We start from the raw sequence: 13,099 nt of genomic DNA, 5'->3' as shown, positions 1-13,099 counted from the left end.
ATGTTTAATCTCTCTCTCTAGGGTGGGGTCTGGGATCTTGTCCAACATTCACTCATTAATTCTATAGTTTAGCGTTCGAGTTTCCGCTAATCTAGTGCAGAATTCATGGCCTCAACTGATCCACATGCTCCCTCTAGTGGCCAAGAGAAGGAGAACCGCACGCTTTTATCCAATAGGTTGGGTAACTGCAGAAAAAAAATACTCAGTTGATAAAATCGGAATAAATATACCATATGACGTTTATTACTTTAGAACTGCTAATATCGATATACAGGCCTCAAAAGGTAACCAAATCAAATGTCATTTTTAAACACTAAAACTGAGCAAGTGAGTATGCAAAATTTGTCTCAGATTGTTTCTATGTCAGATTCATTACATCATTTAGTAAAAAAATTAATACACTTTAATACATTTAAAGAATCACCTGTATAATATTTACTTATTGGATTATTTCAATTATTAACTGAATTAGTATGGTCTTAAAACTCTTTTTCAGGCTACAAATACAACATCATATTGTCAAAACCTGTTTCTCTCCACATCACCCAGTCAGCATTATTGTGATTCTTTTGTCACCTCCAGAGTTCTGAATTCGCCTACGAACATCTCCAGAACACAGTCTGCGGGTTAGCCCTTCACCTGCACGGCCAGTCACCACTAGGAACGAGCACATGGAGAAGAATGTTCCCAGAGGCTGATGCATGCATGCACGCTGGTTAGGGGGCAGTCCAGCTGTTAGCTGGCCGGCTCCGGTGGTCTCTCCAAGTCTCTGGCTGCTTGTGCCTGGCTCAGCTGACGTCGGACCCCCCGGAGGGTGTGCTCACTGGGGCCCAGCCGAACAATCTTCCCACTGCCCAGACACTCGTCCCCTTTATACAGTACAGCAAACTGCAGAGTGAAGACAGCCAAGGCCAATCACGGCTACATTACTGCACCCTTTACTCATGTGATTAAATCCTAAATTAAATTGTAACAGTCTGTAATTAAGAAATAACATTGATAAACTTAAAAAAAAATGTATTACATGGAAATATTGATTCATGAAATTGAAATGAAAACTCTTCATACAACTTACACACCCTGCCTTTTAATGCCACATCCACTCACTATATAACACAAATTTCTGTAATAGTTTTAGTTTACCTGCCCAGGTGTCAGTGCCCTCAGTGGTTTTTTTGTTGTTATCCAGACTGATCCATCGAGATTTAGGGTCACAGTGCATGGCACTGACACACACACACACACACACACACACACACACACACACACACACACACACACACACACACACACACACACCTCACTGTTATTGGTGGAACATATTTTAAATATATACACTGTGCCCCAAAACAGACATTAATAGACATATTTGACATTGTTGACAATAACAGAAACATACCAAATGACATTTGTATGCAACCGTCCTTAAAACAACTCACTGGAACACCACCTATACCAAAAACTCTGGAAAACCAGAGGATGGTGACTGAGTCCCACGCTCCCCTGCAAAGACAGGTAGTGACTCACTCAGCAGCATCTGGTGTATGAAGCGGAAGTGGCACTCCATCATCTGAGTGTGGACCAGTTCAGCAGGAGGCTCCTCCGTGATCCAGTGGAAGCGATCAGTCTGCACAGTGTCCCGTAACAGTGCTGGATGGTTGGTGGTAGGACCCTAAAAAGGCAGAGCCAAGCTTCCGGTCAGTTATGTAAAATGTCATTGATCTGGCTTTAAATAAACAACAACAAGAAAAATAAACAATAAAAAAAACTTTATAAAAAGCACTACGAATGATGATTTAATGATGTAAAACTTACAACAAAGATGTCTCCAGTTGTGATATCTTTATCAACCACAAACCATGCATCTCTTTGTCCTGGTATCCTTGCCCTCTGCCCCAAGGTAAACGTGAACCAGCCTGCATGGAAAGCACAAAGCCGCTCCATGCTTGGTCCACACAGCACCACTGGCAATATACACAGTACACTATATGAGCACCATATACCTTTATGCTCTCCCATTATCTTCCCATCGTCAATGGAGACGAAATGTCCAGGTCTGGGCTCCAAGTACTACCGCAGGGAGAAGGCGACATTCGAACCCACACTGCAGCATGTCATATGTATGGCTGTAGGCCACATCAGGCTACTGCATGTACAGGGGCACGTACCTCAAGGATGAAGTCCTCGAAATGTCGCTCGCCAATGAAGCAGATTCCCATGCTCTTAAGGAGACAAGAAAGCATGGACAAGTTGAGCATAAAAAAACACCTATTTAAGTTACTCTGGAACACACAATACTCAAATTCTCTAATGCAAAGAATTGCAAATTCCTGTTTAAAATGTTTGTAACCACAAGTTACACACACCTCACCCAATTTATTGAAAAACACCTCCGATGTTGTTGCACTGGTCATTTCATTAGTTGCACATATTGTATCAGTGCATTTTATGCGTGCAGGGACTGTTGCTCATCTATCGCCATACGTAATTTGGAAGCTACCCGCTACTCAACCATTGGTCAGATTCCCACCATGGGACAACGGCTGAGTGGAAATTAATTGGGTGGCAGGTCATTTTAACACAGCAGTGACACTGTGGTTAGAAAGACTAGCAGAAAGGCTAAGAACACTAAGCAGGACATACGGGGCCCAATCTCTTACCACATTGGCGAGGTTTTTGTAATTACCCAATGTCCTGAATAAAATAGGTGGTTAGAGTAAGACATGGCAATACTACCTCCTTCTTATTCAGGACGTGATGGAAACCAGCCTCAGCAGCTATCTTCTTCACAAAATCTTTAGTCAGCCCTGCCAGGGGGAAAATGGTCTGTCGCAATGCATCCTGGGAGATTTGGCTGAGGAAAAAGGTTTGGTCTTTAAGGCGATCAGCACCTTGATACAGCCTCACAGCTAGAAATCAAATCAAGAAAACAGTCCAAAAAGAATATGTTAAGAAAATCCAAGGCAATAGTTAATGACATATCAATCTTACAAAAAAAAAAAAAGAAAAAAAAAAAAAGAAAACAAATAAATAAATAGGAAAAGCCAGGACAGCAGATTGCTAAGAAAAGGCATGACTTCTTACCATGCCAATGGTGGTAAATACACAGACTGGAGACTCACCATTTCTAACCTCAAAGCGATCTCTAAAGAGAGCATGTAATGCAGGAGTTTGTGACTGCTGAAAAACCTCCTCATCTTCCAGAGATGTCCTTGCATAGTGACCAGTTGCCATCGCATCAGCACCTGTGCAACATCAAGAGCAGCTTTTTTCCAAGTCATTACTAAGAATGACGACAACAACAAAAAAAAGAAGATATGAGACACATAGATATGAAACACTTACCTAAAGTATTGATTGCATAATTATAGAAGTGTTTAAATTTGATGTGTTTGTTGCACATTATGTCTGGATTTGGTGTTCTGCCCTTCTGGTATTCCCCAAGAAGATTACTTAGAAAAGAGAGAAAATAGTCATAAAAGCATCATATGCAGCAGCATTCTGGATTGCCAACAAGAGATGACTAAAGTTACCTACCTAAACACTTCATGCCAGTACTCTTTGACATAGGAGACCTGGTGAAAGGGCATATCCAGCAACTGGCACACTTTATACGCGTCTTCGCAGTCCTTTTCCGACGTGCACGACCCCTTCTCATCCAGGGAGTCCCAGTTCTTCATAAACACCCCAGTGACGAAGTAACCTAGGTCCCACGGAAAGACGAGGAGAGAAGGACGGAATTACGGCTCTCCAGGAAAAGACGAGGAGAGAAAGACTGGATTGTGAAGGAAGGCACTCCGAAGGAGCGCTGTAACAGGATGAATATCTTACCTCTGCGTTTGAGTAGAAGTGCGCTGACTGAGCTGTCGACCCCACCCGACATAGCGCACACGACATGTCTTACCACACCCATTATATTAATATAAGATTTTTTCCCTAAGAGGTCATTAAAGAAAATAATGTACCGAAGTAATAGAAATGTCACACTCTACTGCCGAACGACGCCATGTTTTAGTCCCACTCAAAATATTGTCCCACAGGAAACAAATTTAGATTCAATAGAACCTGGTTCGGAGTAACATTGTCCACCGCGACAGTAAACCGCACCAGTCTGGTTCAAAGTCTACGTTGGAGTTCTTACTTATATATGGTAAGATCTGATAATAAAATGAGTTGTTAAAACTGATCAGTACATCGAGACTGGAGTTGCTAACTTGCATGCTGTGTTGAATGTCGTTTACTGGATTCAGTGTTTCAACTTTATTGAGAATTTCCATAAATAAGGAATCTTGCATTGGGCCTATTTCTAAATCAGACCGGCGTTAATGCAAAAATAATTCAGCCGCACTGCAAGAAAATAATCGATCCTTGCAAATTTGTGGTTTGACACCAAGGCGTCTCACTCGAGCATATCCGACACACGAGTCTGTCCACCCGTCAGCAACATGGAGGAGCCGGCAGCGGACAGCATTACTTTGGAGGTTCTCACCGAGGCTCGTGAGACGGTCACTTGCAGCCCTCTGGGCGTGATCAACACTCCGATGATCCCCTGGTGCCAGACCACACTTCCGCTCCACGTGCCATGCAACATTTATTTAAAGTTGGAGAACATGCAAAGGACTGGTTGGTTTTGGGAGGGGGCTTGAAATATTCATGTTTAAGTTTATGCATGCCTAGTTTAAGGTCATGTGTTTGATCCTAAGTGCTAAATTAAATCTACTGAGGGTCGAGGCATGTTGCTTTAGTGTGGCTATATCTGTATTTGCTACACAGGGGCAAGGATGGGGACTGAGAACTGAGAACTTAGGCTGGAGTATGCTAGAGGGCCAGACCCCTCTTATCTAAGGACCCGAGAGATATGTGTAGCATTCGAGGAAGATATCTCAGGCACGGTCTTTCTTGTTAAGCTGCGCCATTAATCTGTTTCTTCCCAGGTTCCTTTAAGATCCGGGGCGTCGCAAATCAGTTCTCACGAAGATCCAAAGGGGACCATTTTGTAACGATGTCTGCTGGGAATTATGGGAAGTCGTTTGGCTATGCCTCTAAGCACTTTGGGATAAAAGGCAAAGTGGTGATGCCTGACACAGCCCCCGTGTCTAGATCACTGCTAATACAAGTACGACTATACTGCTCCCTCAGTAGGGCTACATGATGCGGACAAAACACAGTTACTGTGCTAACAATATGCCTTGCAAATGAACACACTGGCTGAGCCACTTATGTAACAGTGTTAAAAGATTGCATTGGCATTATTTTAACTAGTTATTTGTGCCCGTTACATCAGAGGGTACATTTTCATATTGCAATTCATGTATTCAAATTCTTGTATAATGCTGGTGATGTCGCTTACAGGAAACATTATATATCAGCAGACTTTTGGTATTGAAGTTGAACGCGTGCCAACATCATGTCTTCTGAATGCAGTCAATCGATGTGTTCGAGAAGACAACATGACTTTCATGCATTCTTATAACGACCCAGACCTCATAGCAGGACATGCCAGGTACATGACAAATCTTTACTGTTGTTTTACTGTGGAATATGAAAATCCTCAAATTTCTAAGGCCACGAAGGATTCTTCCCTCCAACGCTGCAGATTAAATTCTCAATAATAATAATAATACATTATCCATTGAATCAATGCGTGGGAAGTACCCATCAGGTCTGGAGTTTGAGAACTCTTGACACAAACCTATGGCACTGAAACACAGGGTTTATACTTGTCGCTCTAATGAACCGGTGCTTCCCAGTCTTGGTTTTGAGATCCTGGAGGTGGTTCCTAATCCAGAGGTTGTAGTGGTGAGCTGTGGTGGAGGGGGCTTACTGGCTGGAGTGGCAGCTGCCATTAAACTTTCAGGTTGTGAGAAGACAAGAATTTATGGAGTGGAGCCAGAAGAAGGTACAGAATTAATTGGAGCGCTCATAAATATCTTTAAAATTGTAATAGATGGAGCATGAATACGTCCGTCGTGTCGGTTATGTTAATGGATACGTTTATTTGCCTTTCATTCAAGCAGTGCTGCTAATAGTCTTCCCTGTTTTTGCTGGCCTCCAGTACGCTCAACCTTTCTTCACTTTTGACAGCATGCACCATGTACAGGAGCTTCATTGAGAAGAGACCTGTTGGTATGGACAGTAAAAGCATTGCTGCCGGTCTTGCTCCGCCTTCTGCAGGTAGGCCTGTTGTTGCCCTGCCTCACATCACCTAGACTTGTGTTGACAGGCTTTTATTGCGTGTCAAGAAATGTAACTCGTGTTTCAACAAAGTGGGGGAATCATCGATTTACGTTGAGGTTATCGGTACCTTGCCAACACGGTGTCCGTTTCCTCAGGTGCGCTGCCGTACGTGTTGTGCCAAAAGTACGTGGAAGAGATCGTGCTGGTGACGGACGAGGAAATCAAGTCTGCCGTTTCCACTCTGTACAAAGCCGGTCTGGTTGTGGAGCCATCAGGCTGTGCCGCTTTAGCTGCCCTCGTTAACGGCAAGATTCCCGACGTCACTGGCAAAAACGTTGTGGTCGTCCTGAGTGGAGGGAATATTGGCAAAGATGAGCTCACCAAGTTCCCGGATTGAGTTATGGAGCAGCAATAATTTAGGTTGTTTTATGAATAGGACCTTTGAAGTATAGATTACATGTTTTCATTAATACATTACATAATGAACATACATTATGTAATACATTATATAATGAACTTAATTGATTAATAAAAAAAAGTATACATATTGAAATACATCATATGGTTGTCTGTTAACATATTCAGAGTTCCCTATTTATAATTGTTTTCAGAAGTAATCTCACCTTGCATCTCTGATGTGCATAAAGGTTGTGGTTTTGCTATCCATGCCAACAAAAAATAAATACCACCATCTGCTGTATTGCCCTTATAAGTTTCTTAATAAAGTGTCAGTGTAAAACTTTTCCCCAGTGACACTAGTTGGAATAGATCCTACATCCACAATATCTATTTTTAAAAATCAGTTTTTTTGGGGTTTTTTTAAAGATTTGGTCCCAAAGACCTATATTTGTCTACAAAATGCCATTTTGTTTTAAGTGTCCAGATTATAAATATATACAAAGCGTATTGTATTCCCTAGAGAGATTGAGGATTACTCTACACCCAAAGTAAAATAACTTGCTTTTTAAGTAACAAGCTGTGTCCCCAGTTGCAACATGATGGTGCACATGGATGTGGGTGCTCAAACAATGAGATGGCACCACTATGGGGAATGGCCAAGACAACAACGTTGCTCCTCGTGACTTTCACAACACTGCAGAAGAATTGTGGTGACTTTAGTCAGTCTGGTTTGTTTCCTGGAAGATGATAATGAGCTTCTATGACCTTTATGTCACATTTTGCTGTGATGAGCGCTAGGAGTACTCTACTTAGCTGAGCTACATTTCCTTAGTCGTTAAAAATGAATGGGGTTCTATAACGGAAAGAGGTTTAACCAGGAATGTTAGAAAAGATACAAGCTACAAATATATTTTAGAATGAATAAAGAATAGCATTCCAAACCTCTTACAGGCACTTTATACTCATTCTGCAGGCATGTTGGGTAATTAATTCTCGGGATAAAAAGGGCATTTTCATTTATATAGGAATAAATCTTTATATCTGCAGTTTAGTCCAGGAACCTCTTGAATGTTTTTAGCTATGAGTTTTGCAACACACTATGAGGAAGAAATCTGGGTCTCGTCATTACGTCATCTTAAGAGTCACTGTTCAAGTGAGTGAATGTATTAAGACGGGTCTCTGGATTGCATTTTATTAATGCTGAATGGTCCTTTCTTCCTTATGGGAAATGTTTCTTCATTTTCCAATCAATGCTCTCAAAAACAAGCAGCACACACTAGTGAACTCCAGGACTGATTTATTTTTTATAAAGTTGGCAAATGTTTAATCAAAACAAATAAATACAAAATTTCTTCTTTTGGTAATGAAGTAAATTATATCCAGTGGCTGCCAGTGAAACTATAGAACATCTTTAGTGGCCATTCTGCACACAATAGCATCCAAGACACTTCCACACTTTTCCTCTTGGGGTGTGACTTTGTAAAGCTGAAAAAAAAAAAAAAAAAAAAACCCAGAAGAATCCACTTTATGATGCTTATAGTATTTAGTGGTCTAGCTCTGGCACATCTTGCCAGTCACTTGACATGTCATAGTTCATTCTGTATGCGTCACTGAGCTGAAACGTCTACTGCTTACGCTTAGAATTGTTCGCAACTCGGCTATTGAAAGATCCAGGGTCGATCCCGTATTACTTTACTGGATATTTTATTAAAATTGTACATCTTTTTTTATGGCATCATAAACGTTAATGTGTAATGTGTTTTATGTAAATTACTAAAATGAAAGTGCTATACAAATATCACTCAACAAGCTGGGTCAGTACATGTTTATACAAAAAAACAATACATATATGAAAACAACATGCATACATATATGGAAAGACATACCTTTTTAATCTGGGCAGTGTCACTTAGACTAGATATGTGGTCAGCTGGTATCTGCTCACCCTTCACCTTACACAGGATGTCCTCCTTATTGAGATTGTCTTTTTTATGAACTAGAACAATGAGGACTGCGTTGTCATTGTCTGAGATCCCAAACTTTTTGAAAGCATCTGAGATCTGTAAATAGAAGACAATCGAATCTTATAACTAGTATACAAAGAAACACATTTAGTAGATATTAAATTAAAACTACTTACATTATTTGTGGGTGAAAGGTTGAAGATGATTTCAGAGTACAAGCTCCTTGTCTTCATTTTTCCAATGTTCTGCAAATGAACTGCTTTATTTGCTGCTATTAGAATCTGGAAGGTATCTAGTATCTAGATAGATAGATGCGAGAGAGAGAGAGAGAGAGAGAGAGAGAGAGAGAGAGAGAGAGAGAGAGAGAGGTCACACATTTAAAGCTAGTTGCAACATTTGTGAAGTTTACACCAAACGCTCGAACTTCTTCCGGGCAAACTAGTTTCAAACATTTTAACTCTAATAACTTCTGCTTTGCGCGAAAAGAAAGCCAGGCAACACCTTCAAAACCATATAACGATCGATCGATATAGATAGATAGATCGACGACATTACCATGGATGGGTTGATTAATGCGCAACTTATTTCTCCGTCTATTGCCATCTGTCTCAGTTCGGCAGAATTTGTGACATCTTTAAAGAGAAACTGAGTCACGGAGTTCTCAGGGAATAGCTCCAGATCCTGAGTTAAACGCATGCTGCGTACCGTGGTGATTTAGAAACGACAAACCTAGCTCCTGCTTGCCAAGCTATACGAACGCGTAGGACGGGCAAATAATATTGCGACACCGTAAGTGGATAACGTTCCGGGCTTGCGACATTAATAACTTAACAGAACGATAATATGAGCGATAGCCAATTAACATTAACGACCATTAATGCAATTACGTTAAACCATTGCTTTTAAACATCTGAATATACCGTCGACACGGCAAACCTCAGACGGAACACCTTAAAACAGTCCGGTTGCCACCCGGAAAGTAATAATTGTCATGCCAGCCAGCTATGCTAGCATAGCTGTATCGAGCTCTCCGTTAGCTAGCAGGAATATGTCCAAAATGTCCCAAAGTAGTTAAAGTTAATGATTTAACTTATCATATTTTTGTGGAATAGCATTTCCATTAACAATAGCTAGTTAATAATTTAAAAAACGAGTCATATTAAGCGAGGCAGCAAGTAAATGATGATGGAGAGATTTGAAGGATACATTTTTACAGCTCTCTGTAGCACGAATTTTTTAATATCCTGTCTTCTCTTTTCTAAAATCACACGAGAACAAAGAGACCCGTATATGGATGAAATATTTCATGTGCCACAAGCGCAGAAATATTGTGAAGGGAAATTTAACGAGGTACGTTTATATCCTACAGCATGCCAGCTCCTACCAAACATGCTAACTAGTCATAGTTGTGTCGGTGGTGTTTGCAACTGACCGGCTCATGTTTAACTCGTGTTCATTTATTTTATTTAATTAGTGGGATCCTATGATCACTACGCTACCTGGTCTGTACCTGGTGTCCGTAGGAGTGATCAAACCGTTGGTATGGCTGGCAGATTGGACAGGTGACGTTGTGTGCTCTACTGCGATGCTGCGCTTTGTTAATCTTCTTTTTAACTGCGGGAACCTCTACATACTGTATGTCACCATCTGCAAATTACACCTCAAAGACAAGGTATGTATTGTGTTCATATTAGTTCACACTACTGTGCTTTAGGATGCGTAGTACTCTGTGTTAACGAAACGGGAAATCTCGAGCATGAACGAACCACAACAGTACCCTTTTTCTCTGGTATCTTCAGTCTTCCAAATCCCAGCCAAGTCTGTCATGTATATCACACAAAGTATTCTCTTCAAATTGTCTTCTCTGACTTTTGCAGTCCCGGGCCGCTGGACGGAGGGTGCTGTCTGCTCTGACCCTGTCTACCTTTCCGGTGCTCTACTTTTTCACGTTCCTCTACTACACGGACGCCGGCTCAACCTTCTTCACCCTCTTCGCCTATCTCATGTGCCTGTATGGCTGCCACAAAGCAGCGGCTCTCCTGGGCATCTGTGCCATGCTCTTCCGCCAAACCAATGTCATCTGGGTGGCTTTCTGTGCCGGCTCAGTCGTGGCTCAGAAAATGGACGAGGCCTGGAGGTTGGAACAGTCGAAGAAGAGGGATGAGAAGTCACCCTCGCGGATCTTGCTGGCAGTCAGCGGGGCGAGGAAAGTAGCGCGCTTCTTGCTGGGATATCTCACAACGCCCATCAACATAAAGGCAGCGGTCTCATCGACGTGGCCCTACGCCGTGGCTGGTTTGGGCTTCGTTGCCTTCGTGGTTTTCAATGATGGGATTGTGGTTGGCGACAGGTCCAGTCACGAAGCTTGCCTGAACTTCCCTCAGCTCTTTTATTTCTTCTCCTTCACTCTGGTCTTCTCCCTGCCTGTCTCTCTCTGCCGTCAGCAGCTCATAAAGTTCCTGCACGTTCTCAAAAAGCACCTTTTGCTGCTTCTGCTCGTAACAGTTGTGTCCCTGCTTCTGGTCTGGAAGTTCACTTTTGTTCACAAGTATTTGCTGGCAGACAACAGGCATTTTACTTTCTATGTGTGGAAGAACATCTACCAGAAGCACCAGCTGGTTCGCTTCCTCCTGATCCCTGGGTATTTGTTTGCTGCATGGAGCTTCCTGGACACTCTGAAGTCCAAATCCTTGTTTTGGATCTTGGCGTTTTGTGTTTGTTTAGTGGCCGCTACAGTTCCTCAGAAGCTTCTGGAGTTCCGCTATTTCATTGTGCCATATCTTCTGTACCGCATCCATATTCCTCTGCCTTCTCTCCCCAGACTGCTGCTCGAGTTTGGACTCTACACAGTAGTCAACGCAGCCACGGTCTACATATTCCTGCACAAGACATTTCAGTGGGACAATAGTGACGCTGTGCAGAGATTCATGTGGTGATTTCTGAACATTATAATATGGTCACTTTTTTTTACTGAAGCAAATTAAGAGAGGATCTTCTTACTCACCACTTAATTTCCTGTTGATTCAAGTCAGCAAATAGGCAACTTGAAGTTGCCAAAAAGGACACTGAAACATTCTCATTTGGAAGTGTAATAATTTTTTTACAATATGCCCTGTCACATTATGCTAGTTTAGAATTTCCAATGGTGGGTCAAACAAGCAAGAGGTTTTCAAAAATTGTCCTTTTGTTGTTTTGAGTGACATTTGTGCTTACGGTGTTCATTGTTTAGTTTTTTTTTTTGCTGCTTCTGTGTTAGTATTACTGTTTAAGGAGTACAAGATGGAAGTCTTCTACAGTTCCTCACTTGATTGCTTTTTCCTTTTGAATGGCCTTTTCTTTGAAAGGTACCTCTTCTGTGTTTAATGCATAGTTAAGGTGCAATCCCCCATTTTGAGGGAATGACAGGAATTATAAAGTGCTTATGTTCCTTGGTGTTTGTGAATTATTGCGGGTGTTGCTTCTGTTGGCTTTGAGGGCATGTGCGGAGCTAGAGTTGCAGACTTTGGAAGCTAGGGTTTAAAAAGAAGTAGCACCTAATTCAAACTTTCACCTCCGTGAACCAACTCCTATTAGTGTTGTACGTCTTCCACTAGATGGCACTCTGAAATTGGTTCTGAAAGGGCTAGTCGTTGCATTTTACTTCATGCACAGTATACTGGAAAGGTTTTGCATGGGAAATCGGTACCATCCATCCATTAGTTTTCTGCCTGACAGCTTTAATTAGACTTGTGAATGTTTCACAGAGTTAGTATATAATTGCCAACTATTGGCTGAGAAATCTCAAACCAATTATCAGGAAGGGTAACTTTTCAGCAGACGTTCTTATGTAACATATGATTTAAAAAAAAAAAAAAAAAAGTCTTCTACACAGTTATCATAGCCAAGATACTTACTATATATTGCTATTTATTCTTTCTGTCTGAGCTACATTACCACCTAAAGCTCTCAGACCTGAACAGTAAAACTTGATGTGAAATGAGCTCCTTAAATAAGACCAGTGGCTGTGCAGATGCACTCCAGTAGTTCACTGGAAATATTGTGATTTTGCAAATGTCTGTTTGACCTAGGCTTGGTGTGCCTAAGGCCATCTTCTGAACCACCATCACATGACCAAATCCCAGCGCTCTGGTATTTTCCCCATGTCCCAGATACAGCTCCCAGCAACTTCTGCTGCGCAGAGAACAAGAGAATGGAGAGGAATGATTGGCAGTACATTTAATAGATTTCATAATCCAACTAAAACGCTTGTAGTATATAAGGATGTAAATTTGCCAGAGCTCAGAAAATAAGAATATAAAGTAAATTGGCCACCTGTATACACAGGACAAGGACTCTTTGTCTTTTTCTTTCCTTGTTCCTTGTTGTCTCTTTCGGTATTTTAAAAATAGACTGTAGAAAGAGCTCCATTGGTAGCTCAGAGCATACAGACAGAAAGTGGGGCGATAGAGTTTCTTAATCAGGAGCTGAAGCTGAGCATTAATTGCCTGATTTCAAGATTTTCAAGGCGCGCGCTGGGTGGCGTCCGTGCATGAGAGGCGCAGATGCCTCTCCCGTCCGTC

At 41.6% G+C, this 13,099-nt stretch overlaps 4 protein-coding genes across 6 annotated transcripts; 2 read left to right on the top strand and 2 right to left on the bottom strand.

The window, feature by feature from the left end:
- Positions 1-221: 221 nt before the first annotated feature.
- Positions 222-4,015, bottom strand: trmu (tRNA 5-methylaminomethyl-2-thiouridylate methyltransferase). Its single transcript, XM_027014588.2, has 11 exons — positions 3,832-4,015; positions 3,538-3,703; positions 3,346-3,452; positions 3,123-3,245; positions 2,737-2,909; positions 2,169-2,222; positions 2,004-2,070; positions 1,816-1,916; positions 1,528-1,672; positions 1,144-1,226; positions 222-888 (listed from the first exon to the last, which is right to left on the bottom strand). Exons 1-11 carry the CDS (start codon positions 3,911-3,913, stop codon positions 736-738), a joined length of 1,254 nt encoding a protein of 417 aa, XP_026870389.2. The 5' UTR covers positions 3,914-4,015; the 3' UTR covers positions 222-735.
- Positions 4,016-4,042: 27 nt separating this feature from the next.
- srr (serine racemase) lies at positions 4,043-6,921 on the top strand. Of its 2 annotated transcripts, none has more exons than XM_035528677.1 (7): positions 4,043-4,150; positions 4,395-4,623; positions 4,935-5,116; positions 5,370-5,503; positions 5,751-5,899; positions 6,085-6,174; positions 6,333-6,921. In XM_035528677.1, the coding sequence occupies exons 1-7, from the start codon at positions 4,148-4,150 to the stop codon at positions 6,572-6,574; spliced, it is 1,029 nt and encodes a 342-aa protein (XP_035384570.1). In that variant the 5' UTR covers positions 4,043-4,147; the 3' UTR covers positions 6,575-6,921. The 2 variants fall into 2 exon arrangements, with proteins under 2 accessions (XP_035384570.1, XP_026870390.2); XM_027014589.2 differs by having other exon boundaries at positions 4,044-4,150; positions 5,373-5,503.
- A 935-nt stretch (positions 6,922-7,856) lies between these two features.
- Positions 7,857-9,323, bottom strand: tprkb (Tp53rk binding protein). The gene is made up of 4 exons (XM_027014584.1): positions 9,096-9,323; positions 8,717-8,839; positions 8,463-8,636; positions 7,857-8,061 (listed from the first exon to the last, which is right to left on the bottom strand). Exons 1-4 carry the CDS (start codon positions 9,234-9,236, stop codon positions 7,975-7,977), a joined length of 525 nt encoding a protein of 174 aa, XP_026870385.1. The 5' UTR covers positions 9,237-9,323; the 3' UTR covers positions 7,857-7,974.
- On the top strand, positions 9,256-11,972 carry alg10 (ALG10 alpha-1,2-mannosyltransferase). Of its 2 annotated transcripts, XM_027014583.2 has the most exons (4): positions 9,256-9,329; positions 9,814-9,890; positions 10,015-10,212; positions 10,418-11,972. In XM_027014583.2, exons 2-4 carry the CDS (start codon positions 9,831-9,833, stop codon positions 11,474-11,476), a joined length of 1,317 nt encoding a protein of 438 aa, XP_026870384.2. In that variant the 5' UTR covers positions 9,256-9,329; positions 9,814-9,830; the 3' UTR covers positions 11,477-11,972. The 2 variants fall into 2 exon arrangements, with proteins under 2 accessions (XP_026870384.2, XP_026870383.2); XM_027014582.2 differs by lacking the exon at positions 9,256-9,329 and having other exon boundaries at positions 9,340-9,890.
- The last annotated feature ends 1,127 nt before the right edge of the window (positions 11,973-13,099 follow it).

This window comes from Electrophorus electricus, chromosome 7, assembly GCF_013358815.1.
Source record: "Electrophorus electricus isolate fEleEle1 chromosome 7, fEleEle1.pri, whole genome shotgun sequence".
Classification (NCBI taxonomy): Eukaryota; Metazoa; Chordata; class Actinopteri; order Gymnotiformes; family Gymnotidae; genus Electrophorus; species Electrophorus electricus.
The sequence above is the reverse complement of the archived record's forward strand: the minus strand, read 5'-3'. Positions and strand labels throughout refer to the sequence as shown.

Excerpts from the sequence above, each read along its gene's own strand:
- trmu (XM_027014588.2), bottom strand. The coding sequence starts at position 3,913 with ATGGGTGTGGTAAGACATGTCGTGTGCGCTATGTCGGGTGGGGTCGAC. Across the intron at positions 3,246-3,345 it reads TTATGCAATCAATACTTTAG|GTGCTGATGCGATGGCAACT; the intron begins GTAAGTGTTTCA and ends GATGTTGCACAG. Across the intron at positions 1,917-2,003 it reads GATAATGGGAGAGCATAAAG|GCTGGTTCACGTTTACCTTG; the intron begins GTATATGGTGCT and ends CTTTCCATGCAG.
- srr (XM_035528677.1), top strand. Across the intron at positions 5,504-5,750 it reads CTCATAGCAGGACATGCCAG|TCTTGGTTTTGAGATCCTGG; the intron begins GTACATGACAAA and ends GGTGCTTCCCAG. Across the intron at positions 6,175-6,332 it reads TCTTGCTCCGCCTTCTGCAG|GTGCGCTGCCGTACGTGTTG; the intron begins GTAGGCCTGTTG and ends CCGTTTCCTCAG.
- tprkb (XM_027014584.1), bottom strand. The coding sequence starts at position 9,236 with ATGCGTTTAACTCAGGATCTGGAGCTATTCCCTGAGAACTCCGTGACT. Across the intron at positions 8,840-9,095 it reads CATTAATCAACCCATCCATG|ATACTAGATACCTTCCAGAT; the intron begins GTAATGTCGTCG and ends CTATCTATCTAG. Across the intron at positions 8,637-8,716 it reads ACCTTTCACCCACAAATAAT|ATCTCAGATGCTTTCAAAAA; the intron begins GTAAGTAGTTTT and ends TTCTATTTACAG.
- alg10 (XM_027014582.2), top strand. The coding sequence starts at position 9,720 with ATGATGATGGAGAGATTTGAAGGATACATTTTTACAGCTCTCTGTAGC. Across the intron at positions 9,891-10,014 it reads GTGAAGGGAAATTTAACGAG|TGGGATCCTATGATCACTAC; the intron begins GTACGTTTATAT and ends TTATTTAATTAG. Across the intron at positions 10,213-10,417 it reads AATTACACCTCAAAGACAAG|TCCCGGGCCGCTGGACGGAG; the intron begins GTATGTATTGTG and ends TGACTTTTGCAG.